The 27,092-nt window shown below is 44.9% G+C and overlaps 1 protein-coding gene across 2 annotated transcripts in view; it reads right to left on the bottom strand.

Moving 5' to 3' along the window:
- Nucleotides 1-27,092, bottom strand: part of PCNX2 (pecanex 2) — a 299,231-nt gene that overhangs the window by 25,815 nt on the left and 246,324 nt on the right. The window contains exons 26-28 of one of the 2 annotated variants that reach the window (XM_055588352.1): nt 26,546-26,799; nt 16,945-17,178; nt 14,868-14,980 (exon numbers count right to left, since the gene is read on the bottom strand). In XM_055588352.1, coding sequence (XP_055444327.1) covers nt 14,868-14,980; nt 16,945-17,178; nt 26,546-26,799 — 601 coding nt within the window. Of the gene's footprint in view, nt 1-14,734; nt 14,981-16,944; nt 17,179-18,205; nt 18,514-26,545; nt 26,800-27,092 lie in introns of those variants that run through there. The other variant, XR_008717111.1, reaches the window with a different exon arrangement.

Genomic DNA, 27,092 nt, shown 5'->3' on the forward strand with positions numbered 1-27,092 from the left:
ATTAAGGCTTTATTTGTATTTGATTTCAATTTTTTCAGCTTTATTGAGGTGTAATTGACACAATTTTTAAGTATTTAAAAGGTCAAAAAAATTAAAATTATAAAAACAAAATCATATATCCAACTTGAAAGAAAATAAATAAAATGTACATCATGATGATTTGATAAACATTGTGAAAGGCAGATTAAGGCTTTTGGTTTGAGGATTTCAGCTTCCTTTTTAAAGAAGGTTTAAATATAATTTTTAAAAACTCGGGAGAAATAAGAATTTGTGAACTCCTAAAGGTGTGGTTTTGAAAGATTAATGTTTTATGGGTGGAAGTTAGAGCAGTCTTTTTATGTTCAGTACCAGGAAATATAGTAGTTTGTGTATATGAGAGTATTGTAGATATCTGTATTATTCAAGGGCATCTCAGAATTTTAAGTTACACAAATATTAAAACCACTAACACTTCATAAATAATCTTTCAGTGAACATATTGTTTTTTAAAAAGCACCAGCTCTGAGCAACTAGAAGTGAGACAGAAAGGATACCTTACATTTCTCTGGTGGTTTGTGTATTACTGAATGCTTTCCATTCCATCAGCTCAGCTCATTCCCATGGTTGCCTGTATAAGATATAGTATTAAAACCCTTTCATTTAAGAGGAAACAGGCCAGAAAGGAGTTTAGAAAGAGGATGAGACAGGTGGGAACAGATATTTAGCATCTCGTGCAACACTGAAGGGCTTCCCAGGTGGCCCTAGTAGTAAAGAACCCACCTGCCAATGCAGGAGACCTAAGAGATGTGGGTTTGATCCCTGGATTGGGAAGATCCCCTGGAGGAAGGCATGGTAATCCACTCCAGTGTTCTTATCTGGAGAATCCCATGGACAGAGGAGCCTGGTGGGCTACAGTCCACAGGGTCACAAAGAGTCAGACACGACTGAAGTGACTTAGCACACACATGACATTGAAGGAGCATACCTCCCTCCTGCCACCCACCTCTCCAGGAAACACAGAGTCTCTTTAAAAACATGTAACTGGAGTCATCTTCTTAAAGACTAGCTCAGAGGTTGTATTAGAATGGACTGATCTCTTCAAAGGCTTCAGTTGACCCCACAGTAAAAATACCATGAATGTGTAAGTCTTGAACTATTCCCCACCTTACCTTCCTGAGGTCAGTGATGAGCTATTTTCCAAGGTTTAAATTGGTGTATGGTTTCCCCGGTGGCTCAGATGGTAAAGAATCTGCCTGCAAGGTGGGAGACCTTGGTTCAATCCTTGGGTCAGGAAGATCCCCTGGAGAAGGGAATGGCAACCCACTCCAGTATTCTTGCCTGGGAAATCCCATGGACAGGGGAGCCTGGCAGGGTGCAGTCCATGGGGTCACAAAAGAGTCTGACACAGCCTAGCGACTCAACAACAATAGCACCTACCTCACCCTCTTTCATGCCTTGAGAGAGAATGAAATGTGTCAACTCATGTCAAGCACTTAGCACTGTTCCCAAAACCCATGGAGTGCATCATCAATGTTCACTATGATCAGTTCTGATTTTCACTGAACTGGAATGTCCAGGCAATATGGGCATCAGATATAAACAAAGGACGTTTATCTTGTAGAAACTCAGATAATCATTGGAGAGTAATCACATGGTGAAAGAATCTCAGGGGTGTGGTTTCAACTAAATGCCAGCTATATTGAGAAATAATAATTCCCAAGTGAGAAGTAGTTAAAAGACAAGATTTGATGAAAAGATTTTTAAAAGTATGTTTGGCTTCATGACGTTTTAGTACTTCTGGGCCTCTATATCAATGGGATCAACTGTTATTATCTGGTGAAAGATGCTTCTGGAGGCTGCTGGACCAGGAGCAGGCTGGCTGTGGAAGAAACGACCTCCTGGCAACTGCTCAGAATAAAAATAGATTTCCAGAACCGGCTCCCAGTGATTCTAAGCTGGCATGTGTGAGATGGGGTCTGGGGTCTATATTCTGACCAAGATCCCCAAGTGATTCTGGGGCATAGGGAGGTCTGAGACTCAGGGAACCAGAACCTGGATGCTTCCTCAAGACATCCAGACATTTCAGAGAAGCAATGGAGTGGGAACTCGGCACAGGACCTGTGCCCCAGACCGGGGTAAGAGAAGGCTTTCCCACAGAGGGGGATTCTTAATGGCTGTTTGTATTTTCTATCTCTTTGATGAAGTTCTCACTGTGTTCTTCATTCTTTTCCCAATTTCAGTGAGCATGTTTATGACTGTTACTTTAAACTCTCTATCTGCTGCAGTGATTATCTCAGTTTCATTTAATTTGTTTCCTGGGGTTTGTCTTCTTTCATTTGAAAGATACCCTTTGTCCGCATTTTTGCCTATCAGGTTTTTTTGGGGGGAGGGTTAAATTATATTATTTTAATTAGAGTATAATTAATTTAGTTAATGTTAGTTTCAAGTGTACAAAAAAATGATTCAACTATATATATATATGTGTGTGTGTCATGTCATGTCCAACTCTTTGCAGCTCCGTGACTGTAGCCCTCCAGGCTCCTCTGTCCATGAGATTCTCCAGGCAAGAATACTGGGGTGGGTTACCACTTGTAGCTCCACGGGATCTTCCCACTCAGGGATCAAACCCATGTCACTTGTGTCTCTTGCATTGGCAGGCAGATTCTTTATGACTGCACCACCTGGGGAGCCCATATCTGTGTGTGTGCGTATATATGCATATATATTCTCTTTCAGATTCTTTCCCATTATATTCAACTCTCTCTGCTTGTTTCTGTGTATTAGGTATATCAGCTACATCTCTTAGCCTTGAAAATGTGACCTTATGTAGCAGGTGTCCAGTGGGCCCAATGGCACAGCTCCCCCAGGTCACCAGAATGTGGGCTGAATGCGCCTCCTGTTGTGGTTGGGTCATGATTGCTATGGGTGGCTGATGGGTGGTGCTTGGCCCCAGGGCTGTTTTCAGGCACGGTTGTTACTGCTCTGGGCATGGTGATATACAGGGCAAGGCTCCTGGGATGGGAGCTGCTTTGAGGGGGCTGTTGGCAGGTTGGGCAAGGCTGGACCTCAGAGGACTCCAGGACAGGGTGCATGGTGTCAGCTAAGTAGCAGAGAATGACAGAAATGACCTCAACCAGCACCTGGTGAGCAATGTGGAAGGAGAGGGGGGAAAAGGCACATGCCAACACTTCTGTCCCCTGAGAAAGTCCCACCAGATCCCTTCCACTCAGCATATGTCCTGAAATTAATCAATGAATCTTCTTGGATGATCCATGTGTTCTCCAAGCTGCTGCCTCTGTGCTGGGACTCAGAGCAAGTGAGTGTGTGCACAAGCACAAACAAGAGGTGAATCTTGGTTTCCCACAACTCTTGGGCTCTCCTGAATGTAAAATCTTGATGCTGATTTTTGAGCTTCCAACTTGGAGGAGGTCGCCATTAACCCCACCCTAGAGCCACCAGAACTTACACAGGACTGAGGAAACAGACTCTTGGAGGGCACAAACAAATCCTTGTGCGCACCAGGACTCAGGAGCAGTGACCCCACAAGAGACTGACCTAGACTTGCCCATGAGTGTCCAGGAGTGTCTGGCAGAGGCATGGGTCAGCAGTGGCCTGCTGCAGGCTCGGGGGCACTGAGTGTAGCAGTGTGTGCATGGGACCTTTTGAAGGAGGTCACCATTATCTTCATTACCTCCACCATAGTTTGGTCCCAGGTCAAATAACAGGGAGGGAACACAGCCCCACCCATCAACAGAAAATTTGACTAAAGATTTACTGAGCATGGCCCTGCCCATTAGAACAAGACCCAGTTTCACCCTCAGTCAGTCTCTCCCATCAGGAAGCTTCCATAAGCCTCTTATCCTTCTCCATCAGAGGGCAGACAGACTGAAAACCACAATCACAGAAAACTAAGTAATCTGGTCACATGGACCACAGCCTTGTCTAACTCAAGGAAACTATGAGCCATGCCATGTAGGGCCCTCCAAGATGGATGGGTCATGGTAGAGAGTTATGACAAAACTGGAGAAGGGAATGGCAAACCACTTCAGTAGTCTTGCCCTGAGAACCCCATGAACAGTATGCAAAGGCAAAAAGATAGGACACTGAAAAATGAACTCCCCAGGCCAATAGATGTCCAACATGCTACTGGAGAAGAGTGGAGAAGTAACTCCAGAAAGAATGAAGAGATGGAGCCAAAGCAAAAGCAACACCCAGTTGTGGATGTGACTGCTGATGGAAGTAAAGTCTGATGCTGTAAAGAGCAAAATTGCTTAGGAATATGGACTATTAGGTCCATGAATCAAGGCAAATTGGAAGTGGTCAAACAGCAGATGGCAAGAGTAAACATTGACATTTTATGAATCAGTGAACTAAATGGACTGGAATGGGTGAATTTAACTCAGATGATAATTATATCTACTACTGTGGGCAAGAATCCCTCAGAAGAAATGGAGTAGCCATCATAGTCAACAAAAAAGTCCAAAATGCAGTACTTGGATGCAATCTCAAAAATGACAGAATGATCTCTATTCGTTTCCAGGGCAAACCATTCAATATCACAGTAATCCAAGTCTATGCCCCGACCAGTAACACTGAAGAAGCTGAAGTTGAATGGTTCTATGAAAACCTACAAGACCTTCTAGAACTAACACCCCAAAAAGATGTCCTTTTCATTATATGGGACTAGAATGCAAAAGTAGAAAGTCAAGAAACACCTGGAGCAACAGGCAAATTTGTCCTTGGAGTACAAAATGAAGCAGGGCAAAGGCTAATAGAGTTTTGCCAAGAAAGCGCACTGATCATAGCAAACACCCTTTTCCAACAACACAAGAGAAGACTCAACACATGGACATCACCAGATGCTCAATACCAAAGTCAGATTGATTATAGTTTTGCAGCCAAAGACAGAGAAACTCTATACAGTCAGCAGAAACAAGACTGGGAGCTGACTGTGGCTCAGAGCATGAACTCCTTGTTGCCAAATTCAGACTTAAATTGAAGAAAGTAGGGGAAACCACTAGACCATTCAGGTATGACCTAAATCAAATCCCTTACAATTATATAGCAGAAGTGACAAACAGATGCAAGGGATTAGATCTGATAGACAGAGTGCCTGAAGAACTATAGACGGAGGTTCATGACATTGTACAGGAGGCAGTGATCAGACCATCCCCAAGAAAAAGAAATGCAAAAAGGCAAAATGATTGCCTGAGGAGGCCTTACAAATAGCTGTGAAAAGAAGAGAAGTGAAAGGCAAAGGAGAAAAGGAAAGATATACCCATTTGAAGGCAGAGTTCCAAAGAATAGCAAGGAGAGATAAGAAAGCCTTCCTCAGAAATCAATGCAAAGAAATGGAGGAAAACAATGGAATGGGAAAGACTAGATATGTCTTCAAGAAAATTAGAGATACCCAGGGAACACTTTATGCAAATATGGGCACAATAAAGGACAGAAATAGTATGGACCTAACAGAAGCCGAAGATATTAAGAAAAGAGGTGGCAAGAATACACAGAACTATACAAAAAACATCTTCACAACATAGATAATCACGATGGTGTGATCACTGACCTAGAGCCAGACATCCTGGAACACAAAGTCAACAGGGCCTTAGGAAGCATCACTACGAACAAAGCTAGTGGAGGTGATGGAATTCCAGTTGAGCTATTTCAAATCCTGAAAGATGATGCTGTGAAATTGCCACACTCAATATGCCAGCAAATTTGGAAAACTCAGCAGTGACCACAGGACTGGAAAAGGTCATTTTTAATTCCAATCCCAAAGAAAGGCAATGCCAAAGAATACTCAAACTACCACACAATTGTACTCATCTCACATGCTAGCAAAGTAATGCTCAAAGTTCTCCAAGCCAGGCTTCAACAGTACATGAACCGTGAACTTCCAGATGTTCAAGCTGGATTTAGAAAAGTCAGAGGAACCAGAGATCAAATTGCTAACATCCATTGGATCATCAAAAAGTAAGAGAGTTCCTGAAAAACATCTACTTTTGCTTTACTGACTATCCCAAAGCCTTTGATTGTGTGGATCACCACTAACTGTGGAAAATTCTTAAAAAGATTGGAATACCAGACCACCTGACCTGCCTCCTGAGAAATCTGTACGCAGGTCAAGAGGCAACAGTTAGAACTGAAAATGGAACAACAGACTGGTTCCAAGTTGGGAAAGGAGTATGTCAAGGCTGTGTACTGTCATCCTGCTTATTTAACTTATATGCAGAGTACATCATGAGAAATGCTGGGCTGGAAGAAGCACAAGCTGGAATCAAGACTGCCAGGAGAAATATCAATCACCTCAGATATGCAGATGACACCACCGTTATGGCAGAAAGTGAAGAAGAACTAAAGAGCTTCTTGATGAAAGTGAAAGAGGAGAGTGAAAAAGTTAGCTTAAAACTCAACATTCAGAAAACTAAGATCATGGCATCTGGTCCCATGACCTCATGGGAAATAGATGGAGAAACAATGGAAACAATGACAGACTTTATTTTTTTGAGCTCCAACATCACTGCAGATGGTGACTGCTGCCATAAAATTAAAAGACGTTTGCTCCTTGGAAGAAAAGTTATGACCAACCTAGACAGCATATTAAAAACCAGAGACATTACTTTGCCAACAAAGGTCCATCTAGTCAAGGCTATGGTTTTTCCAGTTGTCATGTATGGATGTGAGAGTTGGACTATAAAGAAAGCTGAATGCCCGATGAATCAATGCTTTTGAACTGTGGTGTTGGAGAAGACTCTTGAGAGTCGCTTGGACTGAAAGGAGGTCCAACCGGTCCATCCTAAAGGAAATCAGTCCTGAATATTCATTGGAAGCTCTGATGCTGAAGCTGAAACTGCAATACCTTGGCCACCTGATGTGAAGAACTGACACATTGAAAAGACCCTGATGCTGGGAAAGATTGAAGGTAGGAGGAGAAGGGGACGACAGAGGATGAGATGGTTGGATGGCATCACTGACTCAATGGATATGAGTTTGAGCACACTCTGAGTTGAGTTGGGGATGGACAGGGAAGCCTGGCATGGTGCAATCCATGGGGTCACAAAGAGTTGGACATGAATGAGTGACTGAACTGAACTGAACCCCAGTCTGTCAGACAAACCTCAGTCTTGTCTGCAAGATGATCCAATATGACATCTGGCCCTAATGTGGGGACTCATATCCGGTAGAAGATGGAGAAAGGAAACTAAGATGATGTATAGGATTCCTGAATAACACTGCTTTCCTTAGTCCACTCTGGGTGGGAGGGGTGGGGATATGGTTGATGTGACCTCAGACTGTGACAGTGACCTCTTGCCACGAGGTCATCTTTCAGGGCTCTCACCCTCTAGCACAGAACATCATCATTATTTCTCTGTCATTTTCCAAGCTCACATTTATCTTGACATGTTCTATCCTCCATTGATGTCCAGTTGCTCAGCCATGCCCGACTCTGTGACCCCATGGACTGCAGCACACCAGGTTCCCCTGTCCTTCACTGCTTCCTGGAGTTAGCTTACACTCATGTCCACTGAGTCGATGATGCCATCCAACCATCACATCCTCTGCTGCCCCCTTCTCCTCCTGCCCTCTATCCTCTTAGAAGCCTATGTATTCCAAGAGCCAGTAAACTTTCTTCTTCAAGCAAACATGATGCTGCTGTAAAGTACAGCCACCTTCTCACTGTTATCTCTGTAAACAGACATCAACTAGGATCTACTCATCCCCTCCAATTTACTGGAAGGCAGTCACCAAGCTGTCTTTTCGCCCCTGGGGTCACTGAAACTATTTTGACTTCCTCCTAAAACATGCCTTTATATATGTATGCTTTTATTCAGTAGGAGACACAGTTCTACAAAGGAGAAAGGCCCCAAACTCCAAATTAAAACCATTATCAGCTTTTGGTTGTCACATCCTTATTAACTCATTCTATTTCCCTAAACATATGGATATTTTACTTGAAGACATTTTATATACTTGTACTCTTGCTCACTTGCATTTGGTTTAAGCTGATTCTCAACTTACTCTTTCTCTCTAACTTTGCATGTACATGCTTTTATTCCTTGAGGATAGCCTGTCAAAGCTATGTCACTGTTGTGAAGTTAAAATATGTCCCCCAGAAACCCATCAAATGAGCAGAGCTTGTGACTGCTGCTAGCCTGCTGTGTAAGACCTACCTGGGGAATCAGTGTTCAAAAATCACCTTTTACTCCTTAACATTAAATATGTGAGAATGATATTGTTTGTTTGTTTGGTCTCAGAGAGTACACGTAAGAGTATACTCCTGAGTTAAAATTGTATGAGGATAAAGTGCGTGCACACACACACACACAGATGATGAGACACTCCTACTTTGAATATATAATAAAGCTATACTGAATGAAATATTAGCAAAGTGAATTCATCATTGCATAAAAGCAATGCATCATGACCAATCAGAGCTTATCTCAGAATTAAAAGGATGTTTTAATGAAGGAATTTGTTAATATTACCAATTACACTAACATTAGTTTGGCTAAAACGTTGGCTCAGTTAGTGAATATATTGTTCAATAAGGCTCTTGGTGAAAATGAAAAATGTGTCTTGGTACTTAAATCTGAATAAACTTTTTGGCCCACCTGATAGATTTAAGAAGAATAATTTCATCTGAATGTAAGCCCTCACACTTTCAAAGAATTCATCATCCTTTCCTGATAAAAAGTCTTAGCAATCGAGGAAGAGACAGAAATTCCTAACCTGATAAAAATTGTCTAATAGAAGCCTAAAACAAAGCTTAGTTTTTAATGCTAAAATTTGACATTTATGCCCATGAATGTCTGGATTAATGTGAGGATGCTGTGCTGAACAGAACAATGGCCCCTCAAACATGCCCATGTCCTACTCTCTGGAACCTGTGGATATGTTATCTTACAGGGCACAAGGAATTTTCCAGATGTAATTAAATTGAGCACTTTAATTTAAAGGGGGAGATTTTCCTGGATTATCTGGGAGGACCTAGTGTAATCGTAAGGACCCTCATATGTAAAAGGGAGACGTAGGTGAGACAGAGTTTGCTGGAGAGAGACTGGAAGATGCTACACAGATGGCTGGGAAGATGGAGGAAGGCGTGGTAAGGATGTAGGCAGCCTGTTGAGCAGGGGACGGATTCTTCCCGCAGAGCCTCCAGAAGGCACGAAGCTCTGCTGACACCTGGGTTTTAGCCTAGTGACACCTGTTTTGCACTTTCAACCTGCAGAACTGTAAGACCACTAGTTTATGTTGCTGTAAGCCACCTAAGTGTGGTAAGTCGTTACAGCAGCAATTGGAAGCTAACACAGATGCCCACCTCCACTTGGCGGTCATAGCCAGTGTAGCAAGAATTGAGTGATGTCCATCGGAAAAGAAAAAGCAAAACTGTCATTATGTGCAGATATGTCTTTCCAGCAGAGAATCAAATAGGATTAATATAAATAATATTTTTTAAAGATTTTTTTAAAATGTGGTTCATTTTTTAAATTTTTATTGAATTTATTACAATATTGCTTCTGTTTCATGTTCTGGTCTTTTGGCTGTGAAGTATGTGGGATCTTAGTTCTCCAACGAGGGATGGAATCTGCACCCTCTGAATTTTAAGGTGGTGTCTTAACCACTGGACCATCAGGAAAGTGCCATTGAAATAATAGGCTTATAACAGAGTTCAGTAAGAGGTGCCCAGAATGAGACCAATATGAAAAAAGAAATAACTTTCCTGTAAACCAGCAATAGCCATTAGAAAATGTGATAGGGACAAAAGGAGTCTATTCATGGTCACAATAAAACTATAAAATATCTAGGATCAAATCTTCTAAGTATTACAAATCTCCATAAAATGATAAACTGCTACTGAGAGACATTTAAAAAACTGAATGATTCCAGAGACAGCATATTATTGACTAATGTCCATTTACTTCTTAAGCTAATCTGTAAATTTAATACAATCTAAATCAAAATTCCAGCTGAGGTTTTTATAAAATGTGAGGTCTAATTTCACCTGAGAAGGGATGTCCCTGGTGGTCCAGTGGTTAAGACTCTGCACTCCCCATGCAGGGGGCCTGGGTTTGATCCCTGGTTATGAAACTAGATCCTGCATGCCACAACTAAGACCCAGCACAGATAAATAAATACATAAATAAATACTTTAAGATAAAATAAATGTCACCTGAGAAGAAAATGAGGCATAGCAGCCCCACCATAAAGACAAGAGCACCTTGACAGAAAACATTTAACACATATTAATATCTTAATATGGGAATAGCTTCTAAAAACCAGCAAGTACTTCATAGAAATTAAAGAGCCTCTTGATGAGGGTGAAAGAGGAGAGTGAAAAAAAACAGCTTAAAACTCAATATTTAAAAAACTAAGATCATGGCATCTGGTCCCATCACTTCTGACAAATAGAAGGGGAAAAGGTGGAAGTAGTGACTGATTTCCTCTTCTTGGGCTCTAAAATCACTGCAGATAGTGACTGCAGCAGTGAAATTAGAAAACGATTGTTTCTTGGCAGGAAAGCTATGACAAACCTAGACAGGGTGTTATAAAGCAAAGACATCACTTTGCTGACAAAGGTCCATACAGGCAAGGCTGTGGATTTTCCAGTAGTCATGAACAGATGTGAGAGTTGGACCATAAAGGAGGCTGAGCGCAAAAGAACTGATGCTTTTGAACTGTGGTGCTGGAGAAGACTCTTGAGAGTCCCTTGGACAGCTCAGAGATCGAACCAGCCAATCTTAAAGAAAATAACCTAGAATATTCATTGAAAGGACGGATGCTGAAGCTGAAGCTCCAATTCTTTGGCCACCTGATGCAAAGAGCTGACTCATTGGAAAAGGCCCTGACACTGGGGAAGATTTGAAGGCAGGAGAAGAGGGCAACATAGGATGAGATGGTTGGACGGTATCACCGATTCAATGGACATGAACTTGGGCAAACTCTGGGAGATGGTGAGGGACAGGCAAACCTGGCGTGCTTCGGTCCTTGGGGGTCACAGAGTCAGACACGACTTGGGGCTGAACAACAATAACAACCTCACAGAAGTGGATAGAACGTACACATGGGCAGGCACTTCACAGAAAAAAAAATGACCAATAAATCCTTAAAAAGAGTCTTACTTCCTTATTAATTATGGACATGCAAATTCAGATAAGAATGAGGTGATTTTTTTTTAAACCCATTAGGCTAGACAAATTAAAAAAGATTATTCACTGTTAGTCAAGTTATGGCAAAATATTCATGGTGAGGATAGAAATTGGGGCAGTTTTGGAAAGCAGTTTGACTGTATCCATAGAAATTTATGTTTAAAAAAATTTTTGAGCTCTGAAACCATTTTTCACAAGCAAAACCATTTCTTGAACTCTAGCACAGCTGTTTGGTTGGAGTTGAGGTGGGGACCCTGCTCCAAGCTCCCGCTCATTCTGTGCCCCTCCCTGCCCCCCACAATACCTCCACATACATCAGAACCTCGTGGACTTAGACTCCAACCCCCAGCCCAGGGCAGCGTCTAACATATATCTTTAGTACGTCAAGGACCGAAATGAAAATGCATTGTAGGATTTTATTACAGTATGGGACCGCTCAGTGGAGTGAATCGGCCTCAGATAATCAAATCTTTCCCTAGAATACCAAGAGTATTATTCCCAGACTTATCTCATCACTGTGTTTGGAACAAGCAGAGCTGACATGGAGTATGAGAAGCTTTTGAAACAAAGAAAAATTCCATCAAAACAAGGTTAACAAAGCAGCTGCTAGGCATGGTGCTCAATCAAGGAAAAAATAAATAAAGCAGACCAAGCAAGAAACACCTGGATCAGAAATATTGGAACAAGTCACACAAACAAGATCAAAGAAGTGAAAATATGTTGGATGGGAATGCAAAAAGTGAAATCGCTGAAGCATTTTATTTGCAATTTGTAAAGAAAATTTTAAATTCATTAAAAAAAAACTTTCCATCGATCCAAAAAATGATGCTTGGGTGCTATGAATGTATGAAGACTCATTTTATGATATAGAGCCTTGAATCTTCTGAAGCCCTTCTCGAAGAGTACTTCCTATTTACAATATTTATAGTAGGTTGTTTTACAAAGCTCACGAAGGGGCCTTCTACTAGACTCTCAATCTTTGAATTCAGTCCCAGATGACCACAAAGGGAATTGCTTGCATCTAGTATGAGAAATGGCAACCCACTCCAGTATTCTTGCCTGGAGAATCCCAGGGACAGAGGAGCCTAGTGGGCTGCCGTCTATGGGGTCGCACAGAGTCAGACACGACTGAAGCAACTTAGCAGCAGCAGCAGCAGCAGCAGTATGAGGCTTCCCAGGTGGTGCTAGTGGTAAAGAACCCGCCTGCCAATGCAGAATGCATAAGAGATGTGAGTTCGATCCCTGGGTCAGGAAGATCCCCTGGAGGAGGGCATGGCAACCCACCCCAGTGTTCTTGCCTGGAGAATCCCATGGACAGAGGAGCCTCTTGGGCTACAGTTCATAGGGCTGGATATGATGGAAGCAACTTAGCACAGCACACAGTAGGAGGTCAGGTAGGAGGGAAGAGACGGGGTAGAAGCAGGCCAGTTCTCCCCCAGAGTATTTTCTAGAACAGGCCAACACAATAATCAGTGAGCACTTCTCCCCTATGAAGAAATCTGTAAAATTCTGAGGTGTGGGTGCTGAAAGACTAGTTGTCGTGAATCCTAACCGCCTCAGTTCTCACCTTTTCCTCTCCAGAGAAGGGTGAGGGCTTGCCAGCCACACCACTTCACCCCTTACCACTGCACACACGTCTGGGATGAATTCTGCCCATGGCTCGCCACTGGGGATGACTCAGCTACCCCCTGCGGGAAGGGCATTCCGATGTCCCCTCAGAATTGTTTATTCAATGGCCCCTCCTTGTGAGGATTGTTAAACAAGCACATAAGTGGATTTTGCCCTTAAGAAGCTTATCGTACCTAATAACCCCCAAATGCACTCAAGTAGAGTATCAAAAGGACCCCTTTGCAGAACACAGGTTCAGCAATACAGCTCAGAAATCTTGAAGAAAGCCCAAGGAAAGGAGAAACCATTACATAGAAGAACGCTTTCTTTTTAAGCTCCCTGGATCTGCATGATTCTCAGCTTTGGCTGCACGCTGATGCTCCCAGGGGACAATAAAACGTCCTGTTGCGTGGTCCACCTGCAGGGGTCCTGACATGAGGGCTCTGCCCTGCGGTAGGGCTCGGGCCTCGGGATATTTACAAGACCCTGGGAGACTAGTGTGCACCAATCAAGATGCCTTTAATGGACAGGGAGAATCCAGAACATCTGGCCCACAGTGCTAAATACCAAAGGGGCAGTCTGTGAAATGGTCACTGACTGGAGTGATGAGAAGGTGACTGATGAAATTCACAAGAGCTGTTTCCCTGGAGAAGGAAATGGGGGGTGGGGGGGGGGGTGGGGGGCACAATGAGTACAACTTCATTTGTGATTCAAGTTCAAGGGCTTGTTTGTGAAGGCAAGACCTGAGGGGTAGAGGGTCAAGGAGGGTAAACAGGCCAGGAGAGAACTGAAAATTAAACTCAAAATAGTTTTGTTGTTTAAGAAGAGAAACCTGGGCTGCTAACATACAAGGGGGCAAGATCCAGCAGAAAGAGAGTTTGAAAAAACAGGAGAAGCAACACCCAGTCATCAAAGCCCCGTAGAGTCAGGGCAGAGCAGGCTCTGGACTAAAGCACAGAAGTAACCATTTCCTTTTATGGGAAAAAAAAAATGGGAGGAGAACTAACATTTTTTGAACATTAATTCTGCTGAATATCATAGGCACTTCATACGTATGAAATGGAATATCTCCTGCCATACTGGTGTGCAAGAAATGTCATAGCTATCCACAATCCCAGCCCTCCAAATATGAATTTCTGAGCCATGCTGACAAGCAGCACCACTTCCTACAGGCGGAACTTGAGAAAGTCACAGTCACCAGCAGTTACAGCCCTCGCAGGGCTGGTGGTAAAGAATTCACCTGCCAATGCAGGAGACATAAGAGACACAGGTTTGATTCCTGGGTTGGGAAGATTCCCTCCTTCAGGAGGAGAGCATGGCACCTCACTCTAGTATTTTTGCCTGGAGAATCCCATGAACAGAGGAGCCTGGTGGGCTACAGTGCATGGGCTCACAAAGACTCAGACACGACTGAAGCGACTTAGCACGCCTGCACCCAAGTGTGAGCTGGTGAGCCGTAAAGGGAATTCAAGCAAGAGAAGAATACCTCTGTAAAACACCTCTATAAAAATGCAGGATGCTGGCCCCAGACAGCTGAGATGCATATGAAAGAAATGACTTTAATAATCCCAGACTTTTGCATCTTCCCGTACATAGAAGAACACTAAATTCCTTAATCTGATATCTGGTTTTCCTTACTTAACAATAATCTTTGATGTTCAGGCTACCGGCCCCCTTCGTTGCCAACTTGTATATAGCCTGACTCCCTCTTTTGCCTCCTAAGAGCAGCTTCTCAGGGCTACTGAGATGCCGTCCCCTGGGCCCAGTGTCCTAAACATTCCCACCAAATAAAACATTTGCTACTTTAAGGTTGCGAATGATTTTTCAGTTGACATATGCATGATTTCATTTAATCTCCCCTCAAAATGTGCAAAGACTCTTGTAACATAGAAGGCCCTATGCTTAGAATTCCAGGGCTTTGACTGTTCCTTATTAATACCATTTTCACATTTAATTCCCCAAAAGATCACCATGATCAAAAAGTCTTCTCACAGGTCCAACATGATTTATTAGAGAGAGAACGCTCTGGAAGAAGTAGAGGCAGTCCAACTTTAAAGAAAATGATGGACAAAAGTCTGTCCAGCACATAAAATGCCAACTGGTGTCTGTGCCAACTGTCTCCCTGGGTACCTGAGGGCCATGTTGTGAGCTGCGGTGCCCAGAGCTCTCCTCCCCAGGATGCAGAGCGCGAAGGACAGAGTCACCAGAGGAGAGTCCTCGTCACTTTCTAGGGGCTTCAAGGGCTGGAAGAGCAAAGACGTTCATTCAGCTTTCATGTGGGGTCTGGCATGCACTTACACAGAACCACAAATGCAGAGGTTTTCCACGAGGCAGCCACCATGGTCACCTGGGTCCGCCCACAGTGACCCAAAGGATGGTAAACTCTGCTTCCTGAGGCAGTTTCTCTGGAGGTTGGACACAAAAACAAATTTAAATGGGGAAGTTACTTTAGGGAAATAAAGGGGCTAACGTGTGGTTTGTAAGCCTAGTTTCCTGGAATTGTGAATACGCCACCTTGGGTCAGGAAGATGGTCAGGGGTCAGGAAGATGGTCAGAGCTCGCAGTCAAATGAAAGTAAAAGTCACTCAGTCATATCTGACTCTTCATGGCCCCATCCACTGTAGCCCACCAGGCTCCTCTAGGCATAGGATTCTCCAGGCAGGAATATTGGAGGGGGTTGGCCATTCCTTTTTCCAGGGGATCTTCCTGACCAAGGGATCAAACCCACGTCCCCTGCATTGCAAACAGATTCTTTACTGTCTGAGCCACCAAATGAATTTGCACCTTAACCTTGTCCAAGGCACACCTTAACCCTATCCAATGCCCACCTTAACCCTGTCCAATGCAGGGTGACAGGTACACCAGCAGAAATAGAAGTATAGGAATCAAGTGCAAATGAGGGGTTTTTGTTTCTCTATAATGAGGAGCCCACTGAACTGACCATAAGTCCATAATCAACAATTAAATGAAGTGGTTCATCCAAGCTTAAGAAGAGGAGCGGGGGAAGATGTGGAAGGAACTTAAAAGTTAAAGTATCTTTTGCAAGCAAAGCAAGATAATTTCATTTTTATGAGCTAGCTGAGGAAAGAAGAGTGCCCTCATTGTGGGGTTAGCCAGGATCAGCAATAGACTCTTGACTATTTCAGCTACCAGCGGAGGTTCCGCATGGGTTAAAATCTCAGCACACATTCTCCCGGCTGCGTCTGGAGGACCAATTCTGCCACCGACTCTCTCCCACCTGCTTTCAATCACTCATGAAAGGCCAAGGACCTGGGCTAGTATCCTAATTTGGTTTACCAGTTCACATAGCACACTTCATCAGCTGCTGAGAAGGCAGTTTTTAACTTGGATCTACCATCTCCTTCAACAACACATCATGAGAAGCTTTCCAAATCCTGAGAAGCAGAGATAACAAACTCCTTCCGCTGGCCTCCCTCCCCTTTCTGCTCCTGCCTGCTTCCTTGTCTTCCTTTTATAAGATGTCATTTTCCTTGCTTTCATTTCTAAGAGGCTGTATTCATCTTCGGAAGCATCCTCAGCATGTGAGCAACAATGCACAGATATACAGACAAAACTACCGAGTAGCTTGGACCAACCTGATTGCTAAACAGAATGGGCTTGTCCGCAATTCAATAGGTTTAGTAAATCCTCTGCATTTCAGCCCATATATACTCTGTTCAGAAATCTCAAAAAGAAACCCTAAACAAAGAAGTGTCCAGAGTTTTAAAGCCATGATCAAGGCTTAACACTGTACCAACTCTGAGCACAGTAGAAAGGAAAATGTACTTTCAAGGTGCCTTTCTTGGAGACATGATATATGAATTTTTCCATTTCATTTTGTTTACCTGCTAAATAAATATTTGTTCAAATACTGGTGTCCTTTCTCTCCTCTATTTTGTTATAGTCTACCAGGGCTTCCTTGGTGGCTCAGATGCTAAAGAATCTGCCAGCAATGCAAGAGACCTGGGTTTGGGATCCCTGGGTTGGGAAGATCCCCTGGAGAAGGAAATGGCTATCCACTCCAGTATTTTTGCTTGGAGGATCCCATGGACAGAGGAGCCTGGCAGGCTACAGTCCATGGGGTTGCAAAGAGTCGGACACAACTGAGTGACTCACACACACAGAGTATAAGAAAGAGATGGTCTTTACAAGGCTCCTTGTTTCTTAACTTATATTCACGTCCTCCAGCCCCACCTCCCTTACCTACCTCTTGCCTTTTCTGGGCACAGTATTGAATCCACTCCAGATAGACGTTGCAGTAGCTGGCTCGCGTGATTCCCTGGAGACATGGGACGAAGTCATCATCAGTGTTCATGTTGAACATCGCAAGGTCACGCTCAATGTAATGCCATTTGGCAAAGGGCTGCAGGGTCTTCAGAAGTGATTCGTTTCTGATCCAGGAGAACAGTTTGGGGGATGTCACCATATAGTATATTATACTCTGCCGAGAGAAAGAAAGGTTTTGAGCCCAAAGCCTGAAAGACTTAAAATTTCATCTCCTAAAGTAAATCACTGTCAGGGACGAATGACACGTGAAATCCCCATGTGCGGTATCATTTGTATTTCCTGCTAGGTTTAATGCACCCACTGGAGCCGTTCTAAAATGCTCCCTCTTGGTCACCGGAGGGAAGAGGGAAGTGAGAAGAGCAGAATGCTAGCGGAATCTCAATGCTAGCTAGGACGGGATCTCAGTGGTGAGAAAGAATGGCAGTCAGAGAGAAAGCGTCATCCTTTCTGAGAAATGCACATGAAAGCACTGTGGTTCCTCTGGGTTTCCTGGAGGCCAGGCTGGGCTGATGCTGCTGGAAGAAATCGGGGCAGGTCCTCGTCCAGGGCCTCAGACCAAGAGTGTGTCATGAGCTAAAGCAACATGGTTCTTATGGAAAGTACTTATGATGTACAGTTGTTCAGACACACACACTCACACACACACACACACACACACACACACACACACATAATCCTGGGTACCCAGACAGTGGACATCTGAGATGTCTTCACAAATAACCCCAAGTTTCCTCCTCCATCAGACACTCCACTTACGAGTCCAATTGGGGAAACTGCCACCCTCGGCTTTATGATTCTGAGCTACAGATTTTTTGAAAGCCATCTTGTAGTTTTCAAATGAGTTCATCATTCAAGAAGGCTAGCATCCAGCCTGGAGAAGTAAACATATGACAGAGAAAAACACAACCTAAGTCCGCCATGGGCATGTCGGGAATAGACAGGAGTATCTGTGGATGAGTCCTTGCCAACTTCACTCTTCCTTCATTATCACAGGAAGAGGCACATGGCTGGTGTCACTGGGGCTAAGACGGACCAGGGAACGCAGTTAGCATCCTATCTGTGAATTGAGAGTGATGAGGAGGGGGAGGGGCAGCCTTCCATGCAAGGAGGCAGTGATTAGAACTCCTGTAAAATCAAACATTTCATTGATGGACTCATCTGATTATCAAAGGCATTCTTACCAGACGAGAAGACAGAAAGTAACACACGTGGGGTGGACATGAACAGGGCTTAGGCAACGGGAATCTATGGAGGTGAGTGGGCAGAGGGGCCTTTCCTAGACCCTCAGCTCTCCTCCTCTTCTTCTCTTTGGTTGGGACGTGAAACCCTCAGTGCCTAGGTTGGAGGTTGCCGAGGTGTCTGATTTCAGGCTACTGCAGGGAGTTGAACAGCTGAGTGGACAGACACACGTGGTCTCTGGATTCGGGCAAAACCACAGCAGATGCCTGACTCAGCTTCTCTCTGCTGTTAGGACCAAGGGCAGCCCACTCATTGTGGAAGTTTCATCTGTGGCTCATGGTGTGTGGTCCTCCCTCCTTCTTTGGGGCACGATCTCTATTAGGCTCCATCATCCACCTGACCCCCAATTGAGGAAGCAAGAAACATGAAGTCTGCAGAGAGTAAGTGGAGTTCACATGTTTCCCTGACCTCTGAAACCCTGTTGGCCTTAGAAAACCCCTTCAATGGAAGGAAGGAGGGAGAGAAGGAGGGAAGGAGAAAGGAAATGAGGAAGAGGCCGGGGGAAGCTGAAAGCAGACATGCAAAAGAAAGACATGCTTAATCATGGCCATTTTTCATCACTGTTTTGAGGTTTAAAATGAGATGATGCATCTGAAGCACTTAGCACTTGGCCTGACACGTGGGATGTGTGCAAAAATCACATCATCATCATGTCTTTGGCATCTCTGACTTACCTACCCAGCAAGCTTGAGGCTCAGGTTGGGGAGCAGAGCCCAGGAGAGGTTTGGAGCAGAGGATCAGGAGGTAGGAGACAGCCAAGCCTCCCATGGTCACCAGAGTACACACCTGATATTCAAATACGTGAATCAAGAATCTGGAGGGTGTCCTATTGCCCACCAGCTGGCAGGACCACTTAAAGCTGCTAAGTGTTCCATCCAAAGTCGCAAGCCAAAAAGGAAACGGACCGTGACCAAAGGCACGGCTTCTCAGCTGACAATTATGAAGGGAAGAGAGAAATTTGGTCTATCTAAACATCTGGCACGAGCAAACATCTGGTCTAGTTTTCCCTCAATATATACTAATCACGTGTACCAGACAGAAATAACAAACAAAAAAATGGAAAGCGGAACATTAACCTTTTCATTCATTTCTAGGGAGGAAAGAAAATAACCCCTTCACCGATGAGGTCAGAATAGTTAACGAGGACTTTGAATTCCAGGGATTCAAACTCGTTTCTCTAGTTCTGGCAAAATCTTACAGTGTTGGCTTCTGAGTGGGCTTCCCAGCACTGGGCTTTCCCACGTGGGAAGGGAGACAGTACCATGTCCTTTCCCTGTGGGAAAACAGAACTACTTGAACTGGCTGCAAACTGTACTCCATCTCCCTTTATTTAGGCAGAGATGCTGTCAATGAACAGTGTGAAATCCTTCAGAATCTGTCGGGATGAAACGGATTCCATAATAGGCAAAGCTAAGTCAGGATGGTGACATGAATTGATGGCGTACAAACTGATCCAAATTGAAAGCAAGGACTTCCTCTGAATTAGGGCTTCCTTGGTGGTTCAGATGGTAAAGAATCTGCCTGCAATGCAGGAGACCCAGGTTCCATCCTTGGCTCAGGAAGATCCCATGGAGAAGGGAATGACTACCCACGCCAGTATTCTTGCTAAGAGAATTCCACGGACAGAGGAGCCTGGCGGGCTGTAGTCCCTGGGGTCACAAAGAGTTGGTCATGACTGAGTGACTAACACACACACACACCTCTGAATTAATTCGCGATATCTGGTTCCTCCAGCAGGGACCCTCCTGGTTTCTCATTTTAATTGTAGATCAGCATATTCTCTCAGACAGTTCATCCCAGGAAGAGAACCTGGCAGGCAGTCCAACATGCTGGGGTGTTGGGCTGATGTTGGCCTTATCATCTGCAGGGCAGATGATAAGCACATCTCCTTCCTAAGAGTTGGGCAGAAACAATGGTGGACAAGAAACCAGGCCCTCATTTTCCAGCAGAAATCTCATTTCTTGCTGGTTAAGAGGGTTTGAAACACTAATGAATGGAAGAGAGATGGAGGAGGCACCAGGGAAAACCTCCAGTCATCAGGAAGGAAATGATTTCAAATATATTCATAGAGGGGGGTGGAGAACTGACCCAGTTTATGAGGAGATTTAAAAAAAAAATCCTTTTGTGTAAAGGAATTATTCCAAGTTTTTCTTCCTGTCCAGTGAAAAATAAAAAGAATGAAACCAAACCCTTGAAACTTGAACCAATTCAGGGCTACAAAGGCAACTGGCAATTTTGTTTGCAGAGGAGCATAGGTCAAAGAAGAAAATATGCCATTTGTTTCTTACCCTAAACTGCTGCTTCTTCTGTCCTAATAGCCACTCAGCACTTCTGAAATTTCCTTTAACTAACTGTACCAGGGAGGTGAGCACAGTTTCTGAGCTGCCCATCCCCAAAGGGCAGGAAGGCACCGAGGGTGATGTCTGGAGAAAGTCTCACCTGAACAGGCTTTCTTGGTGCTGATGTGAATTACCAGGAGGTACTGGTATGAGCTCCACCTGCCACCAATCTCAGTGTCTCCTGAGGGTTGACCAAGAGTTACAAAACATCTCTTCTACTGAGCACAAACATCTGTGGTGGTCCCCACATCTAGTTGCATATCAAATCACATCAGTTCAGTTCAGTTGCTCAGTCGTGTCTGACTCTTAGCAATCCTATGGACTGCAGCATACCAGGCATCCTTGTCCCTCACCATCTCCCAGAGCTTGCTCAGACTCATGTCAATCGAGTTGGCGATGCCATCCAACCATCTCATCCTCTGTCATCCCCTTCTACTCCTGCCTTCAATCTTTCCCAGCATCAGGGTCTTTTCTAATGAGTCAGCTATTCACATCAGGTGGCCAAAGTATTAGAGCTTCAGCTTCAGCATCAGTCCTTCCAGCATCAGTCCTGTTCAGGACTTATTTCCTTTAGGATTAATTGGTTTGATAGCCTTGCAGTCCAAGGGATTCTCAAGAGTCTTCTCCAACACTATAGTTCAAAAGCATCAATTCTTCAGAGCTCAGCTTTCTTTATGGTCCAACTCTCACATCCGTACATGATGACAGGAAAAAACATAGCTTTGACTATACAGACCATTTTCAGCAAAGGAATGTCTCTGCTTTTTAGTATGCTGTCTAGGTTGGTCATAGCTTTTCTTCCATGAAGCAGGTGTCTTTTAATTTCATGGCTGCAGTCACCATCTGCAGTGATTTTGGAGTGCCCCAAAATAAAGTCTGTCACTGTTTCCATTGTTAACCCATCTATTTACCATGAAGTGATGGGACTGAATGCCATGATCTTAGTTTTTTGAATGTTGAGTTTTAAGCCAACTTTTTCACTCTCCTCTTTCACTTTCATCAAGAGGCTCTTTAGTTCCTCTTTGCTTTCTGCCATAAATCACCTAGGGAGCTTATTTAAAAAAAAAAAAAAAAAAGGTACTTCCCAGGCACACAGAATGGGAATTTCTGGTAGGACGTGGCGATTGACAATCATCTGGCTAGCTGAGGGAGCCTGATGCTACAGATCTGCCCCTGACTGCTGTCCTTCCGGGTCATAAACCATGCCCTGTGCCCCTCTCCTGCCCGCCCAAAGCTCTCATGTCAGCATCACTGCTTGCACGTATAAAACAGAATCAAGGGACTGTCTCCACAAGCCCACTATTGTCTAGCAGGTGCTGGGGGCCTCCCTCAGCCCTCTACCATTCGCACATTATCTTGGATTTGTTTTTCAGTTTGCAAATTGTCATTTTAGAAAATGTACAGGGAATTGGGAGCCACATTTCCAGGAGTTAGGAGAGGAGGACTGTGAAGGGAGAGACACATCAAAAGGCAGGTCCTAGCATGGAGCCCCCAGGCTTCTGGAAAAGCCAAGCAGGTGGACCAAGATGGGGCACCTCAGCCCTTTGCTCTCACTCACTGACAGAGGCCTGCTGGCCCCACGGTGTGGGCCTGGTCTGTCTTGTCCATGGAGAGGCTGTTTATGGGGAGCTCCACGTTCACAGGGCTTCCCTGATGGCTCAGCAGTAAAGAATCTGCCTGCAATGCAGGAGACACAGAAGATGTGGGTTCAATCCCTGGGTCAAGAAGATGCCCTGGAGGAAGGCATGGCAACCCACTCCAGTATACTTGCCTGGAGAATCCCATGGACTGAGGAGCTTGGTGGGCTACAGTCCACAGTGTCTCAAGGAGTCGGACACGACTGAGTGACCGAACACACACATATGCCAGGTTCACAGAGACGAGGCTCAGTCCTGGACTCCATCCTCACCACCAATGCCTGGGGCAGACCCCTCAGACCCTTGCCTACACGTGGGTCTCATCCTTCCCGACTGGATGGCCAGGACTCTGGATTCCACATTACCTGGAACCTTCTTTGTTCATTCCAAAACCATGGGCACCTCCAGCGGTAAGTCATCACAGGAAGGCCTGAGGATCCACAGAGCGGGCAGGGGTGTGTCTCCTGGGCTCATGGAGTTACCAGAAGGGAAGGGGAAAGGGTTTCAGAGGAGGTGGGTGTGAATGCCAGCCTGGGCCCCAAGGCAGACTGTAAGAGGAGCTGGCATGTGAGCTCAGTTTGGACTAGACACTGAGTACTGGGGGAGCACAGGGAGGACTGTTGGGCTGCAACCATGCAAGAGTTGGGGGAGGGGAGGGTGTACAGGCAAAGAAAAGGGGTGGGGTGCAAAGCCTAGTCAGAAATCACAGCGGATGGCTCTGAGTGGCAGACAAATAGTCTTGCGCTATTCTCCCTGTCTTTTTTATGGATCGCAGTTCAGCAGTGAGTTGTGTTTCCTGGTGTGCTCATGAGGGGAGGTGAGCCCAAGGTCCTTCTACTCTGCCATCTTGAATCGCCCCCTCTGTCTTGCCCTCCTCTTGAGGCACTGTGGGGAGAGAGCAAATTAGCCAAGGTGGCGTGCTCAGGCTCTCTCACCCCACGTTTTGTAAATGAAGACTATGTAAAAGCTGAGCTCACTTGCAGCACTGCGCATGTGCGTTACGGGGTACTCGCTTGGTCATGGGCTCCTGTATGTGACACGCCTGTGTGGGCTTCACCATGAAAGCACTGGCTGCTGCTGCGCTGGGGCTACACTGGAGCGACATCATGGGTGTTTTATGTGAGCTTATGCTATGGCTCCGTTACAGTTCTGTTACGGTTCTGTTGTGGTCGCTGCTATGGCTGCTAAGTCAGCCAGGAGAGAGGCTGTGCTGTGGCTGCCGTGCCAGCCAGGAGAGAATAAATGTGTCTGCAGTTCCTATGGCTCCTTGTGTCTTCTTCCAGCCTCTTAGCTCGAGCCTTGCCTACCCTGAGTTCAGCGAACAGTGTGAACAGCAAGACAACTGGCGTCACCAACAGGATCTGCGATACAGGCACCAAGGAGGCATGTGGCCTCTGGGCTCATTAACCTGGCCCCTCTAGACCTCTAGCTGCCGCTCAGACTAAGCTCCCAGACCCTTGCACGGCTGGAGTCAGCCCCTGGATCTAGCTCCCCTTCAATGACCACATTTTGTTGCCACATAGGAACTATACCAGATCCTTCTGGAGGAAGGTGTCAAAGAAAGCTGGTTGCCATTTAACATCCGTTTTCTCCTTCCCCCATGACACACAAGTTCTCTCTGGGTTCATGGCTGCCCAGAACACCTTTCCAGACCCCCTTGAAGCTGACATACAACATTCTGGCCAATGGGACACAGCAGCAGTATTCTGTGGCAACTTTCAGGAACCTTCTTAAGGAATAGCTGGTGCGTACCCTTGGCCTTCACTATCTGGGTTCCTTCTTCCATCCATTTGAGCCTTAAGATGGGTGTGCTAAGTTGCTTCAGTTGAGTCTGATTCTTTGTGACCCTGTGGATTGTAGCCCACCAGGCTCCTCTGTCCATGGGATTTTCCAGGCAAGAACACTGGAGTGGGTTGCCCTTTCCTCCTCCAGGGGATCTTCCTGATCCAGGGATCGAACCTGTGTCTCCTGCTTTGGCAGGTAGGTTCGTTACCACTAGCACCACCTGGGAAACCTGTCTTGACACTCAAAATGGTGGAGCTGGGAGCTGGAAGAAACCTGGGTCCCTGAGAACTTGGAGCACAGCTTCATTTATGTGTGAGAGGAATACATGTGTGTGAGTCACTGGGATTCCATGACCCACTGCCAAGTCTAATGTCAGCTGATAGACTGAGTTGCCCAAAGTTGACTCTGTATGAAAAACTTCTTGGACCTCAGATACAATGGCCAAGGGAACGCATGGAGTCATGACACAAAAGATTACAACTTCCTGATTCACTTCCCAAATCTTCCCCAATTTGTGTGAGGTTGGACATTTATTATTTTGCATGAGGTTTGGATGTAAAGTTTTACATCTATCTAACATACTTTGCCTGGAAAATCCCATGGATGGAGGAGCCTGGTAGGCTGCAGTCCATGGGGTTGCTAAGTTGGACACGACTGAGCAACTTCACTTTCACTTTTCACTTTCATGCATTGGAGAAGGAAACAGCAACCCACTCCAGTGTTCTTGCCTGGAGAATCCCAGAGATGGGGGAGCCTGGTGGCTGCCATCTATGGGGTCACACAGAGTTGGACATGACTGAAGTGACTTAGCAGCTTAGCAGCAACATATACAAAGGGTGAGCATGAATCGCTCACGCTGTTTAAAATATTCTGTCACAGAACAGGGTCTCCCCAATGTCTCTTGTTGCAATCACCTTGGGGTATGATCACTAAGAGTTCTTTGCCCTTCTGACTTGCACAGTCTGAATTCTATTTCCTGAACAATCAAGCAGCTATTTTTGCTGTGGATGCTGAGGCTCCTCACAGGAGTTACTCCCAGTTTCTAAACATCCTTCTTTGTAGTTGACGGAAACTCCCCAAACTTCAGGCACCTGTGTAATCTTTTGATTTTATATTTCATTATTTCTGCTGGACCACTTGTCTCAGCCTCAGCTCGCAGGGAGTCTGGGGTCTCAGATGATGAACTTCTTCATTCTGAAGGCACTAAGATGTGGACCCTTTTAAAGACCATGTAGGGTTTGCACCATGCAAAGTAGTCCCTCAGAAGAGAAGCCATCATAGACATCGTCAGACACAACTGCCTCTGCCTGTCCTAACCCTTTAGAAAATACTTTCATCCACATTATCACTCTGCATCTTGGTCAAGTCTCACATTTGTCTTCCAAGAGACATATTTCAAACCAGGACCTGTTCTGATGTTGAGTACAGGTTGGACAGATGGAGGTACCCAGCAACTGAAAAAAATGTGCTAGTCCCCACATGAGTGAAGAGAAAAGGCTGCCCTAGCTAATCCTGATGGGATCCTTTAGCTATTTTTGCAGTTTTATCATGAGCTTAAAAAATTCATTCTGGTTCTAAAAAGTAGAAATTTGCAGAGCCTTTAAATTAATACTTATAATTCATGAAAGTTTAGGCTTGGTCATATTTCCAGCATGTTTCCATTTATCAGCACCATCATTACTGACGACTCATGCTGTGTTAAAAGTAGAAGAGTTTCAGTTTAGGAAAGTGAAAAATTCGGGAGATGGATGATGGTGAGAGCTTCACAGTAATGTGAATATACTTAGTGCCACTAAACTGTACAGTCAAATATGATTAAAATAGTGTGTTTTATATTATGTGACTTTTGTTGTTGTGGTTTAGTCAGTAAGTCGTGTCCAACTCTTTTGCGACCACATGGACGGTAGCCCACCAGGCCCCTCTGTCTAAGGGATTTCCCAGGCAAGAATACTGGAGCGTGTTGCCATTCTCCTCTCCAGAGGCTCTTCCTGACCCAGGGATAGAACCCACGTCCCCTGTATTGGCAGGCAGATTCATTACCACTGAGCCACTTGGGAAGCCATGATTAAAAAAAAAGTAAAGAAAAAGATCTAGGTAAGAAAAGAGACTGCCTATCAGTTTCCAGGCTTAGAACAGCAGTGCCCAACCTTTTAGGCCCCAGGGACCAGTTTTGTGGAAGATAATTTTGCCATGGACTGGGGGTAGGAGGCATGGCTTTGGATTGATTCAAGTACATTACATATACTGTGCACTTTATTTCTAATCTAATCCTGCCACTGATCTGACAGGAGGTACTGGTCCACAGCCTGGAGGTGGGGGTGCCCTGTCTTGGGGCACAAAACCTCAGGCCAATCCAAACCTCTGAGGCTTTTTCACAAAACCAGCAGTCCTGAAACTGAACTAAGCCTCTGCTTCAGACACTCAGGAGAAGCTTCTTAAGCTCTTTACAAAGCTCTCCAGGAGTCTTTTGAGCCAGCCCCGCATTCCTACTCAGACATGTGTCTGGGACCCGGAACAGTACCTTGATATAGTATCTGATAAGGATCCTTCGGAGATCAAAAACCTGCAGCATGGTGGCTGCGTTGTTGTCCATGATGCTGTATCCCTCCAGGATGTACTGGGTCCGTGTGATCTCCCAGGTGAGCCAGCGGAGGTTAAAGGCCGCGTTGCAGGACAGGAGGTGGGGCAGGTGGCCTGGTTTGCAGCAGCAGCAGCCCCTGTCATCCTCGTCACCCTCTGTGATGGCTTCCACCTCCCTCTGCTGGCAGTAGGTTCCTGGCAATAACAAACACAATGGAAGTTTACAAGAGGTCATAAGATAATCTTTGTTTAGAATGGATTTCCCTCTTGCCCTTACTAAGAGGAAGATGCTAAAGAGAGTCTGGAAATCAGAAGATTTGTATAGTTCTTAGTTCAAGCAAGTACCCCCAAATAAGTCACCAATCTTATAATCATTAATTCATTTATTCATTCATATTTATTTTGACTCTCATCTCCTCCTGTGTTGTTTTTTTTTTGTCTATGTATGTGTATGTGTATGTGTATGTGTGTGTCTTAGAACAGACACA

This window comes from Bubalus kerabau, chromosome 1 (genome assembly GCF_029407905.1).
Source record: "Bubalus kerabau isolate K-KA32 ecotype Philippines breed swamp buffalo chromosome 1, PCC_UOA_SB_1v2, whole genome shotgun sequence".
NCBI lineage: Eukaryota > Metazoa > Chordata > Mammalia > Artiodactyla > Bovidae > Bubalus > Bubalus kerabau.